A 24875-nucleotide genomic window follows, 5' to 3' on the forward strand; every position below is an offset into this window, starting at 1 on the left:
CAAACAAAGAACAATCTGAGTTTTAAAATCAAACTATGATGGTGAATTATTTGGTTTGAAAACATAATGAAAAGAAAACTCGCCCCCTCCTCCTCCTCCTCCTCCTCCTCCTCCTCCCCTCCCGTCTATCTGCAGGAATGTGGCTGCCATACTGTTCGAAGTCCACCCGGCCTGGAGAGAGCGAGGAGGGGTGGGGCAGTTAGAGGGGTGACGCAAGGAATTTGGGTGGAGGATCTGCGTGCGTGTTGGTATGGAGAGGGTCACACACCAAAAGAAGTGCTCTTTGTCTCTGGAGACAATTAAGCCGCCCCCACCCCTCCACCATTGCAGCCTTCCTTTTTCAAAGGCAAAACAACCCATCTCCTCTCTCCTCTCGACCCCTGCACCCTCTCCTCCTCATCCTTCCTCACCCCTGCCGCATACTCAACCCTTCTCCATCCCCAACCCCCACTTCCACCTCACCCACCCTGTCTCACTCCCTTCCTCTATCTGTGTCTACCTATCCAGCCCCCCTCCTCCCTTTTCCTCCCACACAACACCACAGCACAGCGAATGTCAGCTGCCGTCTGCTTGTTCTCTTCGCAGGTATGAGAAGAAACGGAAAATATCAAAGTTCCCATCTCCTTCTCTCTCTTTCCACCTCATATCTTCACTTTGTATTTCTGTTTTTTTCCGTGTTGTACATGCACGTTGCAGGCGTTAAACTCACCAACAAATCAGAATTTCAATATGGCACGGAACGGGAACGGGTGGCGACTAAGCCTTCAAAATCCACCCGGCCGTACGCACATGATGAGTTGAATTAAGATTTCAAGATAATTAAGATATGAGATAATTCTGTAAGCATTCAAAAACTGCAGGTTGTCGACAAAAAAAATATTGCAGTTTGCAGTTTGAAAAACGTGGGACAAAAATTACCAATGAGGTGCATGAAACTTGTTTTTACAAACAAGTACAAATTTTTCAGATTTTTGTAAATTGAATATAATTACTCTGTTGTTAAAATGGTATTACATTTGGTAAAGACCATATTCTGACTTGTTTAGGACTCAGAACTCAAAGATTACATCAGTTTTTCTTACAAAATGCATCTGAATGCCGCACAAGGAAATAACGCAACAGTGGAAAATCTTATTTTGTTTCCCTCAGGCATTTCCCTGGAAGTCTAGGGTGTGTCAGCATGCTGCGGCATCACTATTAGGTGTGGTTACAGGTGTGACACACTGAAACAAGCTGCTTTTTAGCCTGGCATTTAGTCGCTCTTCAGTGCCAAGAGAGTGATGTTACCACTTGCTGACATTAAAAACCACTGAAATGAGCAAAGTCTCCAAACACAGCTTTAAAAGCCCAATGAAAGGGTATAAATACACATATAAGTCCTTGGGGAAGGAAAGGAGACTTTGCGTTTTGCAAAGTAGCGACAATCAAAAATGTAAACAATACACTTGGTGACCCAAGAACTCCTGACCGTCACATCCTCAGAGCATCCTCAGGCCAGTTTGTGTACTTTAGAGTTTTCTAGACGTTTCTGACGCTCCCTCATTTACATTCCTGAGTCTCGGCCGTGCTGGATTAGAATTTGGATTAGAAACCGTGGTGAACCAAACTGACTCTACAGACGGACTTCACTGCAGTTTGTCAAAGGGGTGGAGGCCTGTTTTGCCAGCTTGCCTGAGCAAATGTCGGGCTTCCCTTCTTGTTTACTCAAGGATGGATTACACCTCTTCTAACCCCTCTGTTCGCCCTTGCTCAACGTGAATCGACTGGATGAGGAGCGTTCGAGGTGCTACTGATTAACGACTGACGTGATGACAGCGTGAAATCACTGATCACCTTTTCACACGCTGATTAATCTCCGTGTCAGAGAAAGTCAGGTCATTTGAGGCGCAGAGTTTGTCCGAGTACATGCTCAGGTACAAGTTAAAGAATGACAGATTATTAGTTACTCAGCAACCACCACCTACTCAGGAACGCTGTGAGCTCCCATTTATGATTTATGAGACACCTTGGGACTTGGATGGAATCAGCCGTTAAGACAGAAGCATTTCACTCAGGAACATTTTTCTGCAACATATGTAACATTTCTTTCCACGAGATTCCACATTTAGGTGGGAATATCAATCATCTGGCGCATATGGAGAGCTTCCAGAGTGACAAAGATAGACAGGCAGACAGACAGCGACTCTAACATATCACTAATCACAAACACACAAACAAGATCTCCCTCGAGGGATGCACTGTATTCCTCCGAGACCGAGAGCTCCCTGAAATCGACAGTGTGGCCAAGAGTGACAGAACCATGGTAGAACAATAGTGGGTGTGACAGCCAAAGATAGAAAGAATGGAAGAGGAGAGGAAAGTAACCAAACGTCCATCTCAAATTGCCTTCCTCCTCCTAAACAATTGCTTTGCAAAATTTTTAACAACTACTCCCTGTGTAACGAACATTCCCAACACTCTGTCTCAACATGAATGACATAAAAGGAAGAAATATGCTCTGAAATTCAGTTTCATTGTGACTTTAAAGTCACATTCCCTCCTAGTATTTGATGCTGTGTGATTTTTACTGGTAATATTTGCCTAAATGGTGAATAAAGTATAAGTGAAGTACGAAAAGCATGAGCAGTACTTAATTCATAGAAAATAGTAGTAACTGTAGTTTTAGCAGTTGCAATAATAGCAGCAACAAAAGCAGCACTAGAGGCAAATCATATGATGTGCATGTGATGTAGGGGAGGCACCACTGTGCAGCACATACAGGCAGGGGCGTCATAGTGTGTTACCATGTAAATGGCCCCTAAACTTTGAGTAAGGAAATATCTGAAAGACTAAACTTTGAATCAAAAAAATAGTGGAAGCTCTTTAAGGGCCCCTCTCACCCCTTAAATGTGCAAAATAGTTTAGTCTGCCCCTGCACCATAAGTTTTCTCTAAATGAAGCTTGAGCCAGGACTATGTTACTGGAGGACTAACATACACTATCATGTCTTTTGCCAAAAAAGGAAAAATTTCGTAATACGAAAGAAAGGAAATGAAAACATTTTGGTGCATGAGGGAGACAGATCAAGAGAGGAAGGGCGGGGGTCCAACACAGACTGCTGAAGCATTGACCCAGAATTTGGTGCTATGTGTCTGCATCAAGGTTACAATTTATGAGACATAATATATAACATATAAGGTAAAGCTGAAGTTATGACTTGGATGCACAACTCTGTCTGATGACTGTTAACGTAAAGAGTCAACCTCTTCAGCTCTGCCTTGCTGGTAGTATCTTATATTATCTTTAAATAGCTGGAAAAGGCGAAAGAAGTGTCATCACTTGACAAGAAACGAAGGTAAATCAGCCAATTGAGGGAGCAGGTGTGTAAATAGTGCAGTGGTCTGTTCTGTCACAGTGCATAACTCCGCTGCTGTTTAGGTTTATACAGAAAATAATAGAGGAGGCTATAGTCTGGACTATGCCATTTTGATTAGACCATTCCACAGTCGCACATTATAGTAGTGCAGTTGTAACATATTAGTTATACCACTGTCCTCCTCGAGAAAATCTCGCTGGAAATTCTCCACTCACCAGATCCTTCTGAGCGCCCATCACTGCCTATGAGTGGCACTGTAATCGCTGCCGTGGCAACGCCATCAGTAGGCATGGTGGTGTAGACGACAGGAAGTGACTGCACCACCACGGGGATGGTCTGCAGCTGGCCCACCTTGCTGGGCATGCTGACCGAGGGGATTGTGTGGATGACGTGAAGGATCTGCTGTCCGCCTGCACCCTGCGTGGCCAAAATAGAGCCTGGAGAGAGGACCTAGAGAGGGCAAGAGGAGAGGGATATGATTGGTCACTCTAACTTTCCTGTGCACACTGCTGAACAGCTTTAACATACAATAGAGGAGGTGCGGACTTGTAGTTACCATGGAGCCTATCGACTGTACTGCAGAGGGGACTGGTGTAGCCGACAGGCTGGGCTGGGTCACGGTATCGCTGGGTGCAGGGTTTACTGTGGTGTTTGTCGTAGAAGCAGGGAGCGAAGAGGAGCGGGGCTTGTTGAGCGACAGGTCGACGGGTTCGGTCTGGTCCTCTGCTGGACACGGCTGTGGCGAAGAGGGCTCTGTCTTGCAAACTGGGGACTCCGTCTTCACCTTCACCAAGTCTGTTGGCTGCGAGCAGTCGTCACCTATATTTGCCTGCTGGAGGAAAATTGAAGTTTAGAAAGCTGATTAAAAACTGCACTCAAATGTCACATGAAAACATATCAATTTCAAGCAAAAAAAGTTCCTAAAAGAGCATTTACATCATTATAATACTTTGAAACCAGTGCTGATGAAATTCTCCAGTTGTTGGAGACTCTTTACATCACAATGAGGCAGGTCTTGTTCAAGCTTTTACAATCTAATTTTCTTTTCTGAAGAGACAGCATACGACTATTTGTATTGGCACACTGATATATTAATTAGGCTGGTGTAAGCACAGTTAAGTGAAGCATGCCAAAAATGCTGACACATGCTGCTTTATTATTTGAAGAACCAACAGGAGCCAGAAATTATTTCATTAGTGTTTTCTTGTTCTGTGAGACTCCGCTGGAGATGCAACAACAAGGGAAACATAGCAGCAAAGCTTTGTAAAAACTGCCTCATACCACCTGGCTGTTACATGGCAATGGGTGTAAACCAGCACATCTTAATATATCATAGATGTGCAAAGAGGAAAGTTATTTTAAATGTTCATAATTCCAGTAAGTCTCATTCATTTTCCACAAAGAGTTGACAATTATAGCCCTGGATAGGGTGCCAGATAGCCCCCCAACCACTTTCTAATTTGACATAAAAAATAAAGTGATTCACACTGTTTAGAGCCATCATATCTCTAAAAAAAACAACAAAAAAATGGACCAATGGTTGTGACATAAACCTCATCATATTGTTAAATTATCCATGAGACTCCTGGGCTCCTCCTTTGAGGAATACTGAGGAACGAAAACTTTCCAGTGAGGGAAAGTACTTGTGAAGCCAGCTCAAACCTCCACATACTGTACATCTTTGAACTAGAGATCTCTGAACTCGTTTCTCAATCCGTGAGCACCGACTGCGTCTGCTTGGAAGGTTTGCTTTGAGGAACTGCTTCATCCTGGAACAATGCTTTCATATAACTTGCATCAGGCTTTTTTCATGTTACGCCCTGGTTTTCCCAGCCTCCTCGGAGGAACGGAGCACCCCGCTCGCCTCTACAGCCACCAAGGGCTCAGCTGCCATGTAGCTCCAACACACAGGGAACAATGGCTGCTGTGTGGGACTCTGGGGGGGAGGTGGAGGAGAAAGTGAGAGAGAAAGGACGGGTATAGAGAGAGACTGGTACTGACGGAGAGAAAGAGAGCAAAAGAAGAGGAGAAATGGAGTGAGAGAGGGTGCAGCAGAGAGCCTCCAGTCCAGGATTTGGCCTCTGTCCAGTTTAGCTAAGCGTAGCTCGGCTCTGGGTGAGGAGGAGAGGGTAGAGACTCCACTACGCCCTTTTATCGGGGTCACACAGTTCGCTCTGAGGCAGGGCTGAGTGCGACGGTCGAGGAAGGTGCAAATATAAAGGTTTGGTAAACATCATCCTGCAGTCAGCTATCAGTGCATATGCAAATAACCAACATGATGACAACAGGAAGTTTTGAATTGCAGGTTGCTACATGTCATATTTTTAGGATGATTTTCTGGCATTCCAATTGATGTCAGTGAGCAACCTTTTTAGTCAAGATTTCCTTATTCTGACATGAAGTGCAGGCACAAGGAGAAACTATTTTCCAAACTCATCTTTGACGAACGTAGATACAACCAGCACCAAACTTTGTTGAGATAGGGAGATATTTAAGGGGATCTTCTAGGCAAAAGGGAAAGGTAAGGAGCAAATTAAGAGAATCTGAGAAGCAGAAAGAGGAATTAAAGAAGATCCTATAGGAAGAATTTAAGGAGATCTTATGGGCAGAAAGGAGGAATCTATGGAGATCTTATAGACAGAAAGGAAGGAAAGGAAAGGAGCAAAAAAAGGAGCAGGAAAGGAAAGATGGAGTTGTCGACAACACATAACAAACAAACACACACACACACACACAAAGAACCTGCACCCAACTTGGCCGAGGCAAGAAGGGATTTCAGGAGCTCGATAATCGGCAATTACGAAAGGGAAGGAGTGGAGAGGCGGCGAGAGGAGATGAGGGCCGAAAGAGGGAGAAAAAGGAGGATCAGCCGTAACGTGATTATAGAGACAGCCACAAAAATACGGAAACTGAAAAGAAAATGAAGTGTGAAAGAAGTGAGGGAGTGGATGAGGCAGAGAAAAAGAGAAAGAGACCAGAGTGAAAGAGAGTGGGTGGGAAAGGCCCAGCGTTGCCATGGAAACTGGGAGCTATCAGCTGACTCCATGTTTTCCACTCTCGTTCCCCACCCACCACCAACTCCCTTCCCTTCCCCTCCTAGTCCGTTCATCTTTCCATCACTTCACCCCTACCTCTCCCTTCCTTTTTCTCACTCTCCATCTCCTTCTCATGACCACACCCCTTTCACCTTTCTCTCCCTCACCCCCGCCTCCCCCTCCAGCATCTCTAGCTCTCTACATCAACCACACCCTTGTTTCCTCCCACCTCACCCTCTCATCCCTGCTTGGCTTCGTTTCCACCCACTCCCTCTCGTATTTCTCTCCTGTTATTTTCCCCCTCTCCTCTTTTCCACTTTTCACGGTTGCTCAGATTAAACCCACAACTCTTTGCAAAATCCCCAAAAGAAGAAGAAGAAGAGGCTGAGGGGCTAAAAAAAAAAGAAGAAAAATCTTGCTGGACTGAAGCTCTGTGATCTCAGGGAGAAAAAATGCGGGAGAAACTTTCTGACATGAGGACAGAGTGATTATAAAGCGGGATGTATAGCAGCTCGCTATCCAGAGGAGGAAAAAACTTCATATAGTTAGATGATGGATTTTACACTTTCATGTGAATTTTAAGGAGCAATGTTAAGCGAGCTTTGATCACAAGACAATGGATCACTACTAAAGACCCTCGCCAATCTTGATTTAAATATCAAAACACAGATCCTGTGTCACTGTCTGTCTTCACACAATGGCAATAAACTGAACTTCACCTTTCGCTTGCCCCGAAGTCAAATTTGCATTGTCGTCAGCCATAAAATACCTTTCTCTGAAACAGTCACAACAATCTGCCAGGCCACCTTAAAACAATAAACCCAACCTGTCTGAGTGCAATGTGAAAAAAAGAAACATTGTGGAGCTTGATGTGTTGTAGTGAGGCTCGCTGGAGTGCTCCGTTCTCCACCCTGCGCTTCTCGGTTCAACTGCTCCTCCATAAAATGGGTCACCCAGTCTTCGCCTTGCAATTAATTCATGTGATCTCTAACTTGAATGGAAGCGGGTAGCAGCTGTGACTGCAGTGGTGAGAAAGCTGGGCACAGAGAGAAATAGAGATGGATATGTAATATGTCCACAGGACTTTAATCATGTTGTGCTCACACTCGGTCTCATATAGATAAAGTAATGAGTGATTTACAGAAGTAATGCAGCTCTGCTATCAGTAACCTTATGTGGCCCCAGAGGACTGTTTACATGGTTGAGTATGTATGATTCTGGCACAATATCTGTGTGAGTGGAGCTGGAGCAGTCATAATTTCATCAAAGAGAAAAGCTGATTTTATCCTTTTTTGGGTTCAATTTAGTCACATCAGAAGCAGCACGGCCACAAACTGACCCTGATCACTGCATCACCAATAGCCCTTTTCCATCAAATTATCTCTGGTTTTTAAACCAGTTCCATTCAGCCTTTTTGGAAAATTGGTGCTATCCAGTGTACTAGCCCACATTTCCACCAGTTTTGAGCAAAATCATTGTAATCATGGATGTGTCATCAACGGAGGGCCTTGCACAATGCACAATGGAAGTCAGTCACAAGATAGCATATCACAAGAAGCCAAATATCTGTTATTACAGATATTTGGTTTCTTCCAAAAAACATGCACGGACCTAGTATTGAAGACAAGATGTAGAAGACTCTTAAAGGCAAGACTATTTCCAACCTTTAGAATATGACGCCAACTGAGTCACAGTCATGAATCAACTTTTCTGTACCAAATTATTTTTGGTCAAAGTGCTCCTAAAAGTTCAAAATTAGGTAAATTCGGGAACCGGTTTCGATGTTGGTGGAAAAGGGGTACGAGTGTGTTTGGGTTCTTTGTTTCGTTACTGTGCCAGGTTAACACTGGACACACCTTTGTCAGCCGCCATATAACTTACAGGTTATATACTGGGTCAACAGCAACGGCTCCCATACCAAATTACCTTTAAGAAGTTACATTTTTTAGATATTAATTTTCCATGCAGTGTTACAGCCTGCTTCCGAAGAGACTGCTTTTCTAAACAGAGAGAATGTCCTAACCTCCATTCAAGTATCTCTTTCCATCACAGGGACTTTTCCACTAACTAGTGACACAACAGATCACTTATTACTTCATCTGTACAAACCACAGAAGTTCAGTTTCAGTTTACAGGCTGCAGATCTGCCAGTCCCTCCTGAAATAGGGCTTCCTAACCTCATGACCCAGGAAGTATTAGGTCAAGTCTGACTTTTAATAACCACTCAAACATGAGCTTTAATCACTGACACATATCTACAACATCCTTCAGAATGTAAAGCCCAAGCGGCAACCCTTCGGGGCTGAGACATGAAGCCAACACGGAAGTACCAAAAAACTACTGAATGGCTACTTGAGGCTGAAAGGCAATCCCCATAGGCCTCCATGTTAAAATGCCAAACTTAACAGCAGAAATTAACATTTTCACAGCCTGGTACAAAAAGCAGTCTTGGTTTTAAAGCAAATGTCAACATTCAAATGTACAGGGGGTGAATTTTCTTATAACTCATTTGTTTACATTTTATTACAGCTTAAGTCACACATAAGGGCGGCATGCTGTCTGCGTATAGTGTCCACAGCGCCCAAAAATGGTCACTTTAAAAACAAGATGATGTTGGCTAGAATGCCAAACTAGAAGCTTAAAACTTGAGTCCAAAAACCCATGAGTGACGACATGGCAGCTATGTCCATCATTTAAACAATTTACAGTAAGGATGCACAGTTGCAGGTATCACAATTGCATGCAGGCATGAGAAACTTTTAGAATGTAATTTTAAAGAAAATTATGTGGCCAACTCCCTGAACAGTCCAGTGGGAGAAAGATAGTGAAGACATAAAAAAAATCTATTTTATGTGCTTAAAAAAGCTGAAGCAGACTGTGCTTCTAGTCTTTCTGCATTTGCACGTCCTTTTCCACATCACATAGTTACAAAGAACAGGATGGCGCTCTGTTGTTTTCTCAAGTTGAAAAAGAATTACACTTTTAATCAATTATTAGTCAAAAACTCCTTATCTACACACTTCTTCATAAGTTACCATAGATATGCAAAGCCATACATGCAAAACCAACATTTAGTTCCTTGGTATTTGGTGGAAAACAGTACAAATACTGCCCAGATGGTGCCAGAGGGGAACGGCAATAGATATGGTAACACGACCCTACCCTTGCTGCACCTATACTGGCCTTTGGAGAATATGAGCTACACACAGAAACACACAGACTGAAAACAATGAATTCCACGAAAGTGTAATAGGCTTTCAGTCTTTGTCACTGTTGTTTTTTTACTACAGGAAGAAATCAATAGGTCCCAATGTGACAGAAACAATACTGAGTCTGTGTTTATTAAAGGCAAAAGGAAGGAATGGAGAAAAGAGGGATAGAGCAGGAGGTAAAGATGAGAGAAGGATGGAGGAGAGATGAAAGGAGAGGCGGCTTTGGTATTGATTTGCTGGGAGCATGTATGTGTCAATGTCACCTGTGTTCAGTGCTACTTCATTCAGATTTTTGGGAGCAAACATGTGTCTGTATGTGAATGTCTCTGTATGTTTGTCTGTGTCTCGGGAGGTGGCGTGAGAAGGCAGATATGGACGATATAATAAAGACAGAGAGCAAAAACAACAGCTGGGGGAGATATTAACTGAGAAGCATGCAGCCCCGCCCTGCGCACACACACACACACACACACACACACACACACACACACACACACACACACACACACACACACACACACACACACACACACACACACACACACACACACACGGCTCCACCCCTTGCAGCCTGACCCACCCAAGGAAAACCCAACTGCCCCCATCCTGCAGCTTACTCCTCTCTCTCTCTCTCTCTGTGGTTCACCCACCTGTTAGCAGGCTGATCCCAGCATAGCTCACTGTGTGTGTTAGCCAGTGTTAACACGGACTACCAGCCTAATGTTACCTAATAGGCGTTGCCAGTGTTGATTTCCTGGGTGCTTAGTAACTTATTCGTCCCAACCGTCCACACTGGCCTCGCTCTGACCTTAAATCAAACTCTGCTTGGGTTTAATTACAGCTGCGCCGCTCATTGCACATAAAAGTACGCAGCAACTTCAGTTTCTCTCAATTAAAAGAAAAACCCACCTTCAGACACACACATTAAGTGTTGTTAAACATCATATTTAAGCATTTTGGTTAAGAGGTTAATCACAGCACTTGTGCTAAATTCCCCAAAAAAATACGGCAGCCAGAGAAAGAAATAAGTAAAGGTGAACAGAGGAATCCAATTAAGCGCCTGGGTGTCTAATTATGTATCTGTAGCAAACAACATAATGTCTATGCACCTTGTAATTAATCCTACCACTGTACATGATTTCAGCATATACGGGCATAATGAGTAGACCTTTATTGAGAAGCTGTTTTTAATAAAGCATCAATTAAGGCCTTTGCACACCAAAGGCGTTTCTTTCTTGCGATTAATTTTGCACTGATTTTTTTAAACTGTTTTTTGTCAGTATTTTCACAGAAAACCTACCTATCATGGAGTAAAAAACAACATACTTTTTTTTCAAACAAGTTCGATTTCTCTGAACTCTCGCATCACAAATAAAGACATCAAAACAATCATGTTGAGCAGAATGGATGTCACATTGCGACAGTTATAAACCTGTTGCAAATTTGCATTGTTGCTGCTAAGAATGATGCAAATATACGCAGGCGATTATTTCTTATTTTGCGGTGTTTAATTGTGAAGCCCTGTGGCATGTCAAGGCCTTCAGGAGTACGACTAGTTCTTGAACTTCTTGAACTCGGTGTATGTGTGCTTTATATCTCTGCCTGTAAAGAACTATCATTAAAAAAAAATCTGACATTTGTAGAAACATGTATACGTGATAATGTTACTGGCTGAGAAGAGATCAGAGTGTTAAGAAGAGTCGCAGTAAACACTTAAAAAATAATAATATAAAAGTCACAAATGTTCCATAAATCACTCATCCCCTCTTCCTCACTTACATCTCCTCATTTTAAACTACCTATTGTACAATATCCACTTTGCCTCAAGACAAGAAAAATCATCCTGGGTTTCATGTTTATCGTTTTTGACCATGATTCATGTTGATTACAAACACGTTATACTAAAAAGATTTCCTCGTGAGAAAGAGGAATGTAGAGCACAGAGCACAGAGCTCTGCTCAAAATAATGTGGATGTTATTACTCTTCACCTTTGTTTTCATTTCCAAATAAGTAGTTTATATAACCGGGCTAAACTGGACTTGTTTAAAACCTGTCTGCCTGTGTTACAACGCCCCATCCAATCGTACAATTGCTCTCCACTCCTTGTGTCTCTTCAGTGGAGAATAAAATGTCACCTTAGCTGAAGTGATGGTGAATAATGAAGAAATGATATCCAGGTTGTATGTTAGAATTTTCCTGTAAGTGAAGTAAGTTAGCATTTGATTGGCAGCATTTTGAAATATTACATTGTGTATTATGAGAATTAGGATATATAAAACAGAGATAATTTACATTTCTTGGTGACACTAGAATTTCTGTCTTAACCTGCTTTATGATTCATTCCCAGTTTGTCCCTGCACACTTCCCTGTGTAAGAATGTGCCTGAACTTGTTACATCCAGCTTTGGGAGAGCCTCACTATAGTTCACAGGTTCAACAAAGCAAGGCAGTGATCATTCCTGTCCTTCAGCTGACGCCTCAGAAACACTTATATATCAACAATGTCTCTAGATATTCCTGTAGAACGTCTTTTTGAAGTCGGTTTTCCAGTCCTCGAAGCGTGCGCTCTTTCACGTCACTACCAAAGTGCTGCAAACAGTTTGCTTTCCTCCGTATTAAAATGTGATGTCACACACAAAAGGCAGGCTAACATTGCTCTGAAAAATGTCATTGCTGAAAAACCACACATTAAATGCCTAAAAAAATCTAGCTTTTCAGTAAGGAAAGCACTGAGTTAACAACCAAGCAATTATTTGGTGTATATAGCATTTTATAAAGACATAAAAGAAAGACATTACAAGTCAAAAAGCTCATTACAACTGACTGATAGTGTTGAGGCTGACAAAACAAAAACCAGTGTCGAGAAGAGTCCAATGACCTATTTCTAAATCATCACTACTCATAAATCACTCACTAATAAATGAAAAGTATCTTAGCTCAGTCATTCTGGCAGTAAACTTCCAACACGGCAACATCGGCATCCGCAATGCCTCTGCTTAACTCAGGAAACAGCCTGTTTGTGTTGGAACCAGGTGAACTTATCTCACCACACTTGGTTTAATAACATCCTAATTAAAGAGCTGCATGGACTTAATGACCTCTTAAGATCTTTGCTGCTCGTGTCAGATGACAGAGCTACAATTCATAACACGATCAAGCACGATGAACTTACGTCAGTGTGAGACCAGAATCTAGTGACTTCGAGCCAGGCAAAGCAGCAAGCCCCTTATACATGGGAGCGGCCACATTTGAGGGATTTCTGGGAGGTGATAGTCCGACATTTCACAGAGGACTTGTGGATTTCTAAACTGCTGGATGATCTTATCAACTTTTGAAGATTTATGCAATGCATATGCACATTCAAGCCTAGCTCTTTTATTTTGAAGGGGTTAGATTGCACATCCTTTTCAATAATTTCTTTTTAGATTTTTATTGTAATTTCCTCCTTTTTTCTCTTTTCTCTTTGTGAAAACCTAAATGGCAATAAACCAGACTGAGATTTATCCTTGTTGAGGTTGGGAAACCCTTATAAAGCACATCGACAGTTGGGCCTGAACATCCTGAACATGAAGCAATGTCAGCAGCAGACTCTGACAACGACATCAGACACTTCAAATCAACATAAGATGTCATCACTGCCCCTTTTGCAGTGCCAAACATGTTACCTCTTCAAGTGTTGCCATTATGTTTACATTTAGAAGAGAGATCAGTTCAATCCTTAGTTCTACATGCCTTTCTAATCACAGCAGGAAGTGGGTCTGAATGTCACATTGTCGGTTCCTGAAGCTATTCGGCCATCTGACAAGCACTTCTGATGAAGCACACTGACAGCTTAACATTACAGTAATCTATGAACAAGCAGAAGAAACTCTGCAATTAAAGAAAGCACTAAAGCTGTAGCTTTTACTGTATCGACAAACAGAACTGACCCACACACTCATGTATTTCTGATATACTTCTGCTGACCCTCTAAATATACCACGTTACTCAGTTCAGAATAAAAATACACACTCACACACACACAATGGTGCTAACTGTGTTTCCTGTCCTAATCACTAATGCTGTTTCTACTTCCTGGAAGCTCCACTCTGAAGGAAGTGGGCTGCCAACAATGACATCATCATCCTGCACCAGCAGAGGGAGCTGCATCAGTCCAATATCTGCACTGCATTCTTCTTTTCTTCCCCCCACAACATCTCTCTCCCTCTCTCTGCATCCCAAAATTGTGAATGTGCTGTCCTTTGAATGGATTGAATGCTCAACCAAACACACACACACACAAACACACACACACACATACAAACACACACACACACACACACACACACACTGACTAACACTCGTGCTAGCAAAGCCCTCCTGGCAAAAGCACAGCAAATAGGCCTCCAACCTCTCATGTCTCATGCTCTCTCTCTCTCACACACACACACACACGCACACGCAAACACACAGGGAGTAATAGAGTGTGTGTACGTGTGTGACTGTGTGTGTGTGTTGTGGCCTGTCTTTGTGCATGAGTGCTCCTGTTTGCTGGAGGACAACTGACTTGTTTATGTGCATACATCAGTGACACACACATGCACAGAGGGCCTCATTGTGTGTTTGTCTGTGTGTGTGTGTGTGTGTGTGTGTGTGTGTGTGTGTGTATATCAGAGAGAGAGAGAGAGAGAGAGAGAGAGAGAGAGAGAGAGATTACAGGGCTATTCACTGTGCCTTGCTGGCAGGTATTCAGTGTGTGTGTGTGTGTGTGTGTGTGTGTGTGTGTGTGTTCGCCTTTGGCTGAAGCAGCGAGTTAGAAAGAGAGAGAGAGAGGAGGGGGCAGGGAGAGAGGTAGAGAAACCGAGAGAGAGAGAGGCTGGTTTGGAAAGGTGGAGGAGGAAGAGGAGGAGTGAGGAGGGAGGGAGGCGGGGGGGAGGGGTCAGGCTACACAGTCTTTTCGGCAACTCCCGCCAGAGCCGCGGTTGCCATGGAGACGGGGCGAGCGGAAGCAGAGCCTCCCTCGACATATCCTATTAGGGCGAGAGAGAGAAACGGGGGAGAGAGTCGAGAGTGAGAGTTTGAAAGAGAAAGTAGAAGAAGAACAATGGCGGGAGATAGAAATGAGATGAGATCGACTGTGTGTGTGTGTGTGTGTGTGTGTGTGTGTGTGTGTGTGTGTGTAAAAACAGATGCTGAATAAAGAGGGAGTCTGCTAACTTTTCTCGGAAAGACATAACAAGGCCACAAAATGACCTTTGAACTCCTGCCGAAACTAGTTAACTAGTATGAGCACAACATCCTCTTTCTTTCATCACCACATGTCTTCCTCTAAAAATACAACCATCTGCCAAACTGCTCTTGAGCAAGGCGTTTTACCTCATGCTGCTCAGTGGCCAATTTTGGTATCCTTTAAATAGTATCAAGGTACCAGACAAGCCCAATCGTGAAATCTGAGTTTTTTCTCGATCCAAAACTACTGATATATGATTGTCAGCCAACCGAAAATTTGGCATAGCCCGTGCACGCCACAGTATCCAAACTGTCCTTTATCCCAAAAGCCATTTCTAAACATGCACAAATAATAAGAAGCATGTGCAGTTGGTCTGGTAAAACGTCTTCCTCTGTCCTGTCTCATTAATTTCCTACTTAAGGTTCAATGTAAGTGTATAGTATGTTTACTTTTGCGTTCACTTTTGTTATGTCGATATATGGAAATATGATTTTTGCTGCAAACCAACTTCCCAATGGGGACACATAAAGTGTCTATCATATTTTCCCACCGGCTGCAACCACTGATGTATATACTGCAACACAGACGTCCTTTTAGGAGATGTCGTTGCAGTCCATGTCTCACATTACATCTCAGATGTATGAGGATAAATTGTAAAGAAGGCACACTGGGAAAGCTGGGACTTTCCTAAACACCAGTTGTAAGGTATTTAATGATCAATGATAAATATCCATGACTAATCGAAATTTTAATGGATGTGGTAAATAGGAGACAATCGACCTAAAAAAAACATGGCAGTTAGCATCTTTGTTTGCATGCAGATTTGCCATAACAGGTAGAAAATGGATACTTTTCAAGATATCTTAACTATTACTTACACTTTATAGGTGATCTGCCAAGCCCATTGTAGATTTGTGACGTAGTAGTTTCCTTTGGTTAATTTGGGACTGGACCTTTGGGGGTCATCTTGGTCAGTTTCAGAGTATTACAGTTTGACTTTTGCATCTTTCTAACAAATGTGTAAGTCTGTCACATGTGGTCAAACTGTCCTGGTTCCTGTAGTGCTGGACTGCAGGTTAAATGACAGCAAGTCGGACTCACAAAACTTTTAGTAAAAGTGTCGTCTGAGAAAACCACTATTTGGAATTTTTGGGGTATGCAGGGCAGACCTTGGGGAAGCTATTCAAAAGTTGCCAGACTTTACCCTGTGGATTCCTCTTATACAATGCAATTAGCTTGTTTATCGTTCAGTGGATTAAAAGCAAAATAATCTAACTGGGAAATAATAGGCAGATAAATGATGAAAATAATCAGTGGTTGTGGGCCTTATGGAGTGACTTTATTTCTAAATGTAGGCTTCACATATCTTGATGGGGATTGAGCAACTTTTACAGGTTAAACCAGCGTTCATCTCGATGGTTACTTTGCATATTTCCTTAAGTATGTCATGGTGCGTCAACAATGATGATGCAAACAAGTCAGAGTATAAGCATAATAGTGAATTTGAGTTAAAGCAACAGATTAAGTAGGATGTGAAGTGTTAAGTGTTTATAGGCTCCCAGTGGAGCGAATAGCAGGAGGACCTGCCTCCTGGAGACTTTATCTTTGGACAGGAAACTCTACTCCCCTCTGTTCGAGGCAGCCACAGAGGTGTGGTCAACACACACACGCAGCAACACACACACCCTCTGCTTAATGATGCCTTACGCAATAGTACTCCACCCAGCCCCCACCCTTCACTAACCCAAACCACACCATGCCACTACACACACACATTGGGCTGTACCAGACCCCTCCCCCACCTCGCCATCCCCTCACAGCCTCATGAGAACATGCTGACATAATTCTGCTTTTTCTCTGAAATATTAGATGGTTTTAAATCAGGAGTTTATTTTCTAACAGCAGGTGTTTGGCTCCTGTGGGGTCGAATTATAGGTCAGTTTCAACACCCACCACTTCCCTCACACCCTCGCTTTTTGTACGTCATCTGGCAGTCACTTCTGTTGTGTTCAGCTAAATAAATGATCAACTGAGGAGATCAATAAAAATTAATACCCGAACTCAATGGAAACATGGCAAATAAACTTCAAAGCAGTATTTCAGCCTGTTCTATCAAACGTTTGAATTTTAAAGGGATTTTTAGACACAAGATTGCCAAAAATGACAAAAACTAACTAGGACCACTTTAGAGACACCAGAAGCTGTATATAATATGTGTTAATATTAACAATAGAGGACAGAACAGATAATGAGGTGCATCTGCATTTCAAATTGCTTAGGAGAGAGACTTGCAATTACTTGTAATCCAAGGCAACAAATACAAGAAAAAATGACACTGTAGCCTTTTCAGTGTCCAATTTCAATATAGGCATTTTAGTATTTTTCTAAAGTTGTCAAGACAACTGTGCTACTAAAACAAGTGAAAAAAGCAATTGTGGGGAGAATTTATGGGACTGTACTTGCTGAAAGAGCTAGGTAAAAGTTGGTGTCATCTGCATAATAGTAATTTTACTGTATGACACATCATAATGGTATGCACAGGTTTGTAGTTGCTGAGTGACACAAAGTTATTTAAAGTCACTTTTTATAACTGGAACACAAAACCGTACAGTTTCTATTGGTTTGTACTGAAATACAAATGTCAAAGTGGAATTGGCTTCTTGGTATAACTGGTGTCATTGGTAAGAGTAGATTTATATCCTAATGAGAAAAGCAGGTAGGCTATGCACATGGAATAGGTCTGTTGTAAATGGTGACTCAGCAGGCAGTGTATCATGAACTTTAGCACGAGTCTGTGCAGGTACGAGGCAACTTTGACCTGTGTATTTGTTTAAAAAAGAGCTTAGGACATATCAAGGTGCAGTAAATCCAAAACAGAAAGAAGAAAGAAGTAACAACTGACCAACTAATATATCACTTTAGGTTTTTAAATTTGTTGCTTGTTAAGTCAGTCAAATGTGCAGAGACAACACTGGAAAGTCAAAATCAAAACAATAGCTTTATCGCTGCCAATCGGCTGACAAACAGCAGTATCACAATCTCTCTTTCCTGGATCATTGACTGGCCTAATGCTGGATGAAAAAGGAGGGAATCAGAACAGAAAAATGCCACCTAGCACAACCAGAAAAAGAATAAATTGGAACTGCAAGGACAATCACTTGAAGTGAAATCTCAACCTGCACATGAATATGGCACTAACAGTATAACTGAGTATGATCTTCTTTCATCTGCTAAATGAGTCTTAGCGGGTGAAGTGCATTTAATTTATCAGCCTCTGCAGAGGTGACACCGAGGGCTCATTTCACAGCTACAAACTTTTCATTTACAATTCAATTATTTCTTAAGACTCTTATATCCAGACACAGTTCCCCTTTGACAACTCTGCACACATATTCATGTCTTTGAGGCTAAGCCTAACCTCAAGCCTGACCAACACCCACAGAAACCCAACCTAAATGAGGAATGGGGACACTGTAAACTTGACCTGAACATGTTACCTGGGAGCACAATTTTTACATGATGTTGCTCAATTTTGACTTAAACCCACATTACAGGGCACAGATGCTTTGCTGAGGGTGATGAACAGCCAGTTTTCTGTCCTGCATGTGACTTCACTTTTAACTGTACCCCTCATCTCCCCTCCCAAAACTACCACTCCCTGCTAATGGAGCCAATCCTGCCTATCCCACATACCATCACAGAGGCAAATCGAAGTCTGCACTCTCTGTGCTCTGCTGAACTATGGATTGAGGGTTTTTTAGGATTGTGGGTCCAGTTTTACTGCTGTCATTACTGTTGGTGAGTTCAAGGGTTAAAACCTCCGCTCAAAATTCCATCATTATAAGCAGATTCGAGAAAGGGAAATCATGAAATGTGAAATGGCAGAATCAAAATATGTGTAACTTTTAAGTCACAAAGTTTTCCAGTGGCCACAGGACTTGTACTTCTGAGGACTAGTTGTGCTGTGACTGGAGGCAGTGGATGAAGAGATGAATTTCTCAAGTGGATGAATATAGCTGAAATACTCCTCTAAAAAAAGTTTAAATCTTGGTTTTGCCTAAAATCAATCAGAATTTGAGTTTCCATCATAAGTTTGACATTGAGTCTACTCCAACTGATTTTTGTGGCGGAGGGGGATTCGATACACTCTAACCAATCACTAAATGCCAACAAATCAGCCTAAATCTAATGTCACACTAATGCAAAGCCCTCCATCAAACATTGGCTTAAAGAGCAGAGCAAAGTAAAAACAGTCTAACAATAATGGGAAGAGATGTCAATTTAAAACAGCTTAGATGGCAGCGTGTACCACAGCGCTTGCAATTGTTGTTATTACTCCTTAGTTAGCTCCCCTGTGGTGCTCATGGGTCATTTTTTATTGAGACCCAGAAACCGCTGTTTCATGTCACAATGCGAGATAAATCAGTAAACTCAGTGGAATTGGCTGATCCCAAGATCTGGACCAAAGCAAAACTTGATTCAATATATTGGATTAATTCTTAATTTTATGGTTCATTTACTGAATCACTCACAATTTAAATTACATTGTAAAAATAACTGTTTAAACTATAAAAATGTAAAAGAGGTACTTTGTGATAATGCGAGGCAAAGTGTATTCTAAAGCATATGGCATGGAGCATAGGATGAAATAATCAACAGGTTTTGATTTTGATCTGCGTGCCAATATCCCAAAAACCTAATATACTCTGTTGACTTTTCAGCTGTTTTTTGGCCACAGCCAACAAACATCTCACCACTTGCATTGCAGTTTCACTAAAAAGACCCAAAGAAAACTGATGGGAGCAGCTATCCTTCGTTTGCATCTCCTTGCTGGCTGTGTAAAGCCAACTGGGGACAACATTATGGACAACAAAAGGAAAAAAACAACACTGAAGGCAACACAGAGGAGGGCAGAAAAAATGGCAGTCATAATCCTGCCGTGCAGCCTTTCCTTATCTGCCTGCCCACACCCTCTACACCTCTTTCTCCACCTTCCCTTCGATCTCTCCATCTGCACTCTTTCCTCATCTGTCTCCTCGCAGCCAAACTGTTTCTTTTTCTCGTCCTATCTTCTCTTCCCTCTCTGCTTTTCTTAACCCTTCCCACAGCTTCGTCTCTTCATACTTCATCCATTCTCCACCCCATCCAGCTGGCAACACCCTTCCCTCCTTCCTCAGTATGTAGGCTGGCTTAATGGCTGCCATAACATGCCTGTGACTCCCAACGGGCCTCGCCTAATCATTACTGCTCATGCCCTTTATTCTATACCCTCGCCTGTCTCCGATTATAACAGGGTGCATGGACCTACCTATCAGTTTAACACGAAAGCGAGAAATGCCAAAGGTGTAGCAACACGCCTGCGCTGCCAGCTCAGCCAGGGCAACATACAAACACTCCCAAAGTTTTTATTGCTTTTGATTATATTTAATTTGCATTCAGAGAGTCTAGCCACCAATAATCATTGTCTTTAATCACAATGAAAAACAGCAACCAGCCAGCAGATAAACACTTGTAAGAATGAGCTATGGGTAGTAGTTTAGCCTCTACTAATAACCATGAGGCTGGCCAAGTAACCATGCATCACAAAGTACAGTTTTAAGAGCATAATGAGGCCTTCTGAAAGACAAGAGGTAAACCAAATAATTGAAACATCTAATGATAGAGAATTTAAATTCCACAAGGTATAATACGCAATAAAAAAGGAAGCAATGGAGCTAAAATTTAAATACAATGATTATCAAACTGATTGACAGGGTCTTTTAATTCAGAACAAACCTAAAATATCAGCTACAGTTTACTTGGGATTTTTTTTCTGGTACTGTTCAATGTTTGTTTACAGCAGGGAAAATGTCAGGATTTTCAACTATGTTAGTAAGTAAATAAACCCATATCTTTCATCATAAAGATAAACTTTTGTGGGCCTTTTATTTTATTTTATTTTTGTGGTAAGTTGCACATTCTGCCAAATAAATGTAACCTTAAGTATTGGAGATCTGGGTATTTTTGGACACTTTGAGATGTCATTGATCAAAGCAACATAAGACTAAAACTAAAACAGCTTAAAAAATTGCCCAGTACGCAAATGCTGCAAATTTTGATGTTAAATCTGGAAAATCATGACATCATCTGCCAAACAGACTTGCCTTGATCCTGTGTTTTTGTTAATATTCTGGTGTCTTTTGGTCATTTTTTTAGGGTTTTCTGATTTTGTTTTTCCCTTCTTGTTTCATGTATTCATCCTGGTCAATCTGTTTCTGAATTTATTTTGTAGGTTATCTCCCCTGTGTCATGCCTTGTGTTACTTCCTGCCTTTGACTGCCTGTTCTCTGTCACACCTGTCCTGCATCAGCCTCGTAAGTCCTTCCCTGCTCCTGTTTCTCCCTGCCTGCTCTTCTGCCTCATCATCCTTATTCCTCTCACCTGAGCTTCTCTCTCTTTTTCTCCACCTGCACTTCATCCCCCTCGTCAGTCTAGTTTGTATTTAAGTCGTGGTTTTGAGTTCAGTCTCTGTTTGATTCTTGGTTTGTGTGTGATGCTCATTTCCTTTTTTTTTTTTACTAGCGAATGATCTTTTTAGTTCCTTTTGCCTGTCATCTCCTGCAGTTGGGTCCACCTGCTGCACATTAAATGACAAGAGTGTTCACTGACAAATACATGGTGGACATAGATTTTTTTTGGGGGGGGGGCACAGGGGACATGTTCCCTTTGATATTTAGAGCATGTGACTTTGTCTCCCCCCAAATGAAAACATGAAAGTAGCAGAGAACTTTTTTTAACACCATAAATTGATGCAAAAGTGGCACAAATTGGTGCACACAAATTCACCATAATGCAGAAAATCAAGTGTTTGCTGCTCAAAACCCAAGCCCCCTGTTACACACAGTACCACCCCAATTAAAATGCCCTTAACTGGCATCAAAGACAATAACTTAATGTCTTTCGCTATAAAGTGTTCATGTTATTTTGTTTCCTACAAAAGGCCTTGTCCAGCCGTGATTTAAAGGCTTGGTTCGCACACTATGTCACAATGTACTTGGACAGCTCAAATCCTCTGAGTCCTACAATAAAAATAAATAAGTAAATATGAGCACTCCCTGAAGTGGAGGAGTGTGACTCGTAAAGAAAAAGATGCAGCTTAGCGCTGTTAATTAGCTTAATTTATCGGCAGACAGTTGGGTTAAAATGGTTTACTCCTGAAAAACATAACTGCTGAGCAATGAGGGGACATGCACAGTGACCCCTGTGGGAGTCTCTTTTCGAGTGAAGCTTTTCTCCTTAAAATGATTCACATATTGTCTTGTCAGGGTGCTTTGGTGCTGCAATGACCTCTGACCTCCTCACTATTTGTTTCATGAAGCTCATTCTGCCAATACTCTCCCTGAAAGTCAGTCAGGATTAGAACAAACAAAAGCTGCCTGAAACACAGCGCCACAAATGTCAACACGGAGTAAAAGCATATTCATTAAATGTGTTTTATGACTTTCTACATTTTTTTATCATTAGTCTATCAATTGTTTCCAACCACTGTGAGGACAACCTGTGCTTCTTCACTGTTCTGACATCACATCAGCAGAGCAGAAAAGCTCATCGTGATCTTTATAGATCCAGAGAGAAAGCGCTTTTCTCAGAGCTGCCTTGCTTCACGTTTATACAGCTCCATTCAACCATTCATAGTTATAGTGGGTCAAACACTTTGCTCAAAGGCTCTCCAGCAGCAACATTTACTGAGGACAATGAGGGTGTTTCTCATTCAATTTCCCTTTCCAGAGATTTCCTACTGGTCTCAGAACAGCTGGACATGTTGTCAAAAGGCCCACTGAATAATGTTTCCATTGTGCAAACATCAAAATCTACTGGATTAATCATTTATCGAGCAAGAATCCCAAACATTCTCTTAATTTAGCTTGTAAGATCCGTTACATTTGCCTATTTCTTTTCTCAGAAATTGACTAACAGGCTATCGCAGCTGTCTGAAGACATCATCCTGGGCTGTGGAAAACTGTGGCAGGCTCTTGTCATTATTTTATGACATTTCACAAATCACATAAATCACAGATTATTCAATCCGGAAAATAATTGACTGATTTAATGAAAGCTTTTCTTTCTGATATGGAAACTCAAAATGAGGTATTTTGGCACAGGATGCAATGTGTCTTATGGTTCTGGTTTGTTTGGATTAAGCAGCAGCAGAGGAGGAAGAAGAAAAGTTGTGTAACTGGCGTGTGATGTGACAGCCACCATAGCTGAACAAACACAAACAAACTGCATGAAGAGATCATATATTTATACCACTTTTCTACATTTACACTGAGGCATATAAGGGCTCATGACCATCACAACCATCATCAAATCACCCTCTGTTCAACTCACCCTCCTGTGTATCATCCACCCCTCCAGGCACTCCCGCACTTCCTTCACTCCATCAACAGAACTATCAACAATTCATCCCTCTTTCTGCGCTCTGCCCACCGATCCACTACATGGAATATTCATTTCACTCAGGTCCTTCCCCTTCGGTCGCTCCTCTACATCCTCTGCATTGGATAGGAAGACTAAAATTGTGCTAATTTAAGTTTGTGACTTACATGATATCACTGCTTTGTCAGTGGGATGAATTATCCCAACTTTCTTAGCTCTGGATGAACCTTTTCAGCAAAAAATCCTCAAAATATGACAGAAGGATGGAGTAAAGTTCAAGACGAACAATTAAGAAATTGTTCTGAGTTATGCAGAAACATACTGTTGACTTTTCATAACTACCTGGGAGATGTTGTTCACAAAGAACACACATTGCTACTGAAACCGCAGAACTACACCAGGCCTTGTACAAACAATTTACTAAGAAGTGATATCAGAAAGTGATCGCTAACATGTTTACCCTGAATATTGAGCATTGTAATGCAGGTGAAGAGACGTGGCATTTTCTTTTCATTCAGGGACTAAACAGGAGTAAAGAGTCCAATATATGTACGACTTGTATTCTACAATCGTGTATCAGTATCTCTGATATTGAAAAGAGTGGAGAGTAATTCTACAATAATGTTTTATGCTTTCATAAAGCTCAATTATCCCACATTGTCAGCACAGAGTTTAATATCAATGATACGGTCATGGACCTTCCTCAGGTATCCAAAGTCTCTTTTCAAATGCACAATAAAAACACTTCTCAAACAACTGGCTTTTATAGACAATGGGAAAGCGTAAAACTGGCATTCACACTCAGGTCACATGACTGCAATAGTTATGGGTATTTATCGCCTTTGGCTATGTTCAGCATTAATGGAAACACAACACCTGGTTGGTTGTGCTAATTTTAGCCTCTGAACTCACGAGATGCAATGACGCATTGCCACTGAATAGCATCCATCTCCACCTAAGCAGTGCCAAAACATCGATCCAAATTGGTCTGCACCATGTTTGAAAGACTGAATAAGTAAAAGATACAGAAAAAGACGCAACCACAGTGAAGTTTTCACAGACTTCCATCCTTGCTGCCTGCTACTGTTTACCCGATCTCCAGCCTGTCCGTGGAGTTTAACGTCACGCACAAAAAAAAAAAAACACACACCGAGAAAGTCACACTTGTCTGCTGCAGAGCCATGTGCACCGCTCTGCTCTGCTGGCAATGGGAAAGCAGTCTATAGCCTATTTTTAGCAGGTTTACCCATGTTTAATGTAAAACATGTAAAACACTAGCATGTGCTACTATTTTTTCGCGGAAAAATAGGTACAAGGAGCCCTGGGTTGAGCAGTTTTCGACAGATATTACTGCATAAAAAAAGCCCCTTATGCATTTGAATGGGTCCTCTGCATTGCACAGTGGGGGTTCAAACACTTTTGCTGCAATGCAAGGCAGTGTCACCCAGCATTATTTTTTGAATACTATAAGTTCACATCCTCAGTAGATTTTTTGTAACTTGAATGCCATGTATCTACTGTTTACTTTGTGATCATGACAACAATTATTCTAAAACTTTTGCTGCAGTGCTAACCTTCCAGAGTTGTAAAATCCTTCCTCATGAATAATAAACTGCTGTACAGAGTTTAAGCATCTGTTAAGTCCT

At 41.8% G+C, this 24875-nt stretch overlaps 1 protein-coding gene across 2 annotated transcripts in view; it reads right to left on the reverse strand.

Moving 5' to 3' along the window:
- The window catches only part of klf8 (Kruppel like factor 8), a 74462-nt gene that overhangs the window by 11816 nt on the left and 37771 nt on the right, over positions 1-24875 (reverse strand). Inside the window, exons 3-4 of one of the 2 annotated variants that reach the window (XM_042498781.2) lie at positions 3912-4187; positions 3571-3805 (exon numbers count right to left, since the gene is read on the reverse strand). In XM_042498781.2, coding sequence (XP_042354715.1) covers positions 3571-3805; positions 3912-4187 — 511 coding nt within the window. The remainder of the gene's footprint in view (positions 1-3570; positions 3806-3911; positions 4188-24875) is intronic. The other variant, XM_042498782.2, reaches the window with a different exon arrangement.

The sequence above is a fragment of the Plectropomus leopardus genome, chromosome 15, assembly GCF_026936395.1.
Source record: "Plectropomus leopardus strain MGB_pleo_1.0 chromosome 15, ASM2693639v1, whole genome shotgun sequence".
NCBI classification, from domain to species: Eukaryota; Metazoa; Chordata; class Actinopteri; order Perciformes; family Serranidae; genus Plectropomus; species Plectropomus leopardus.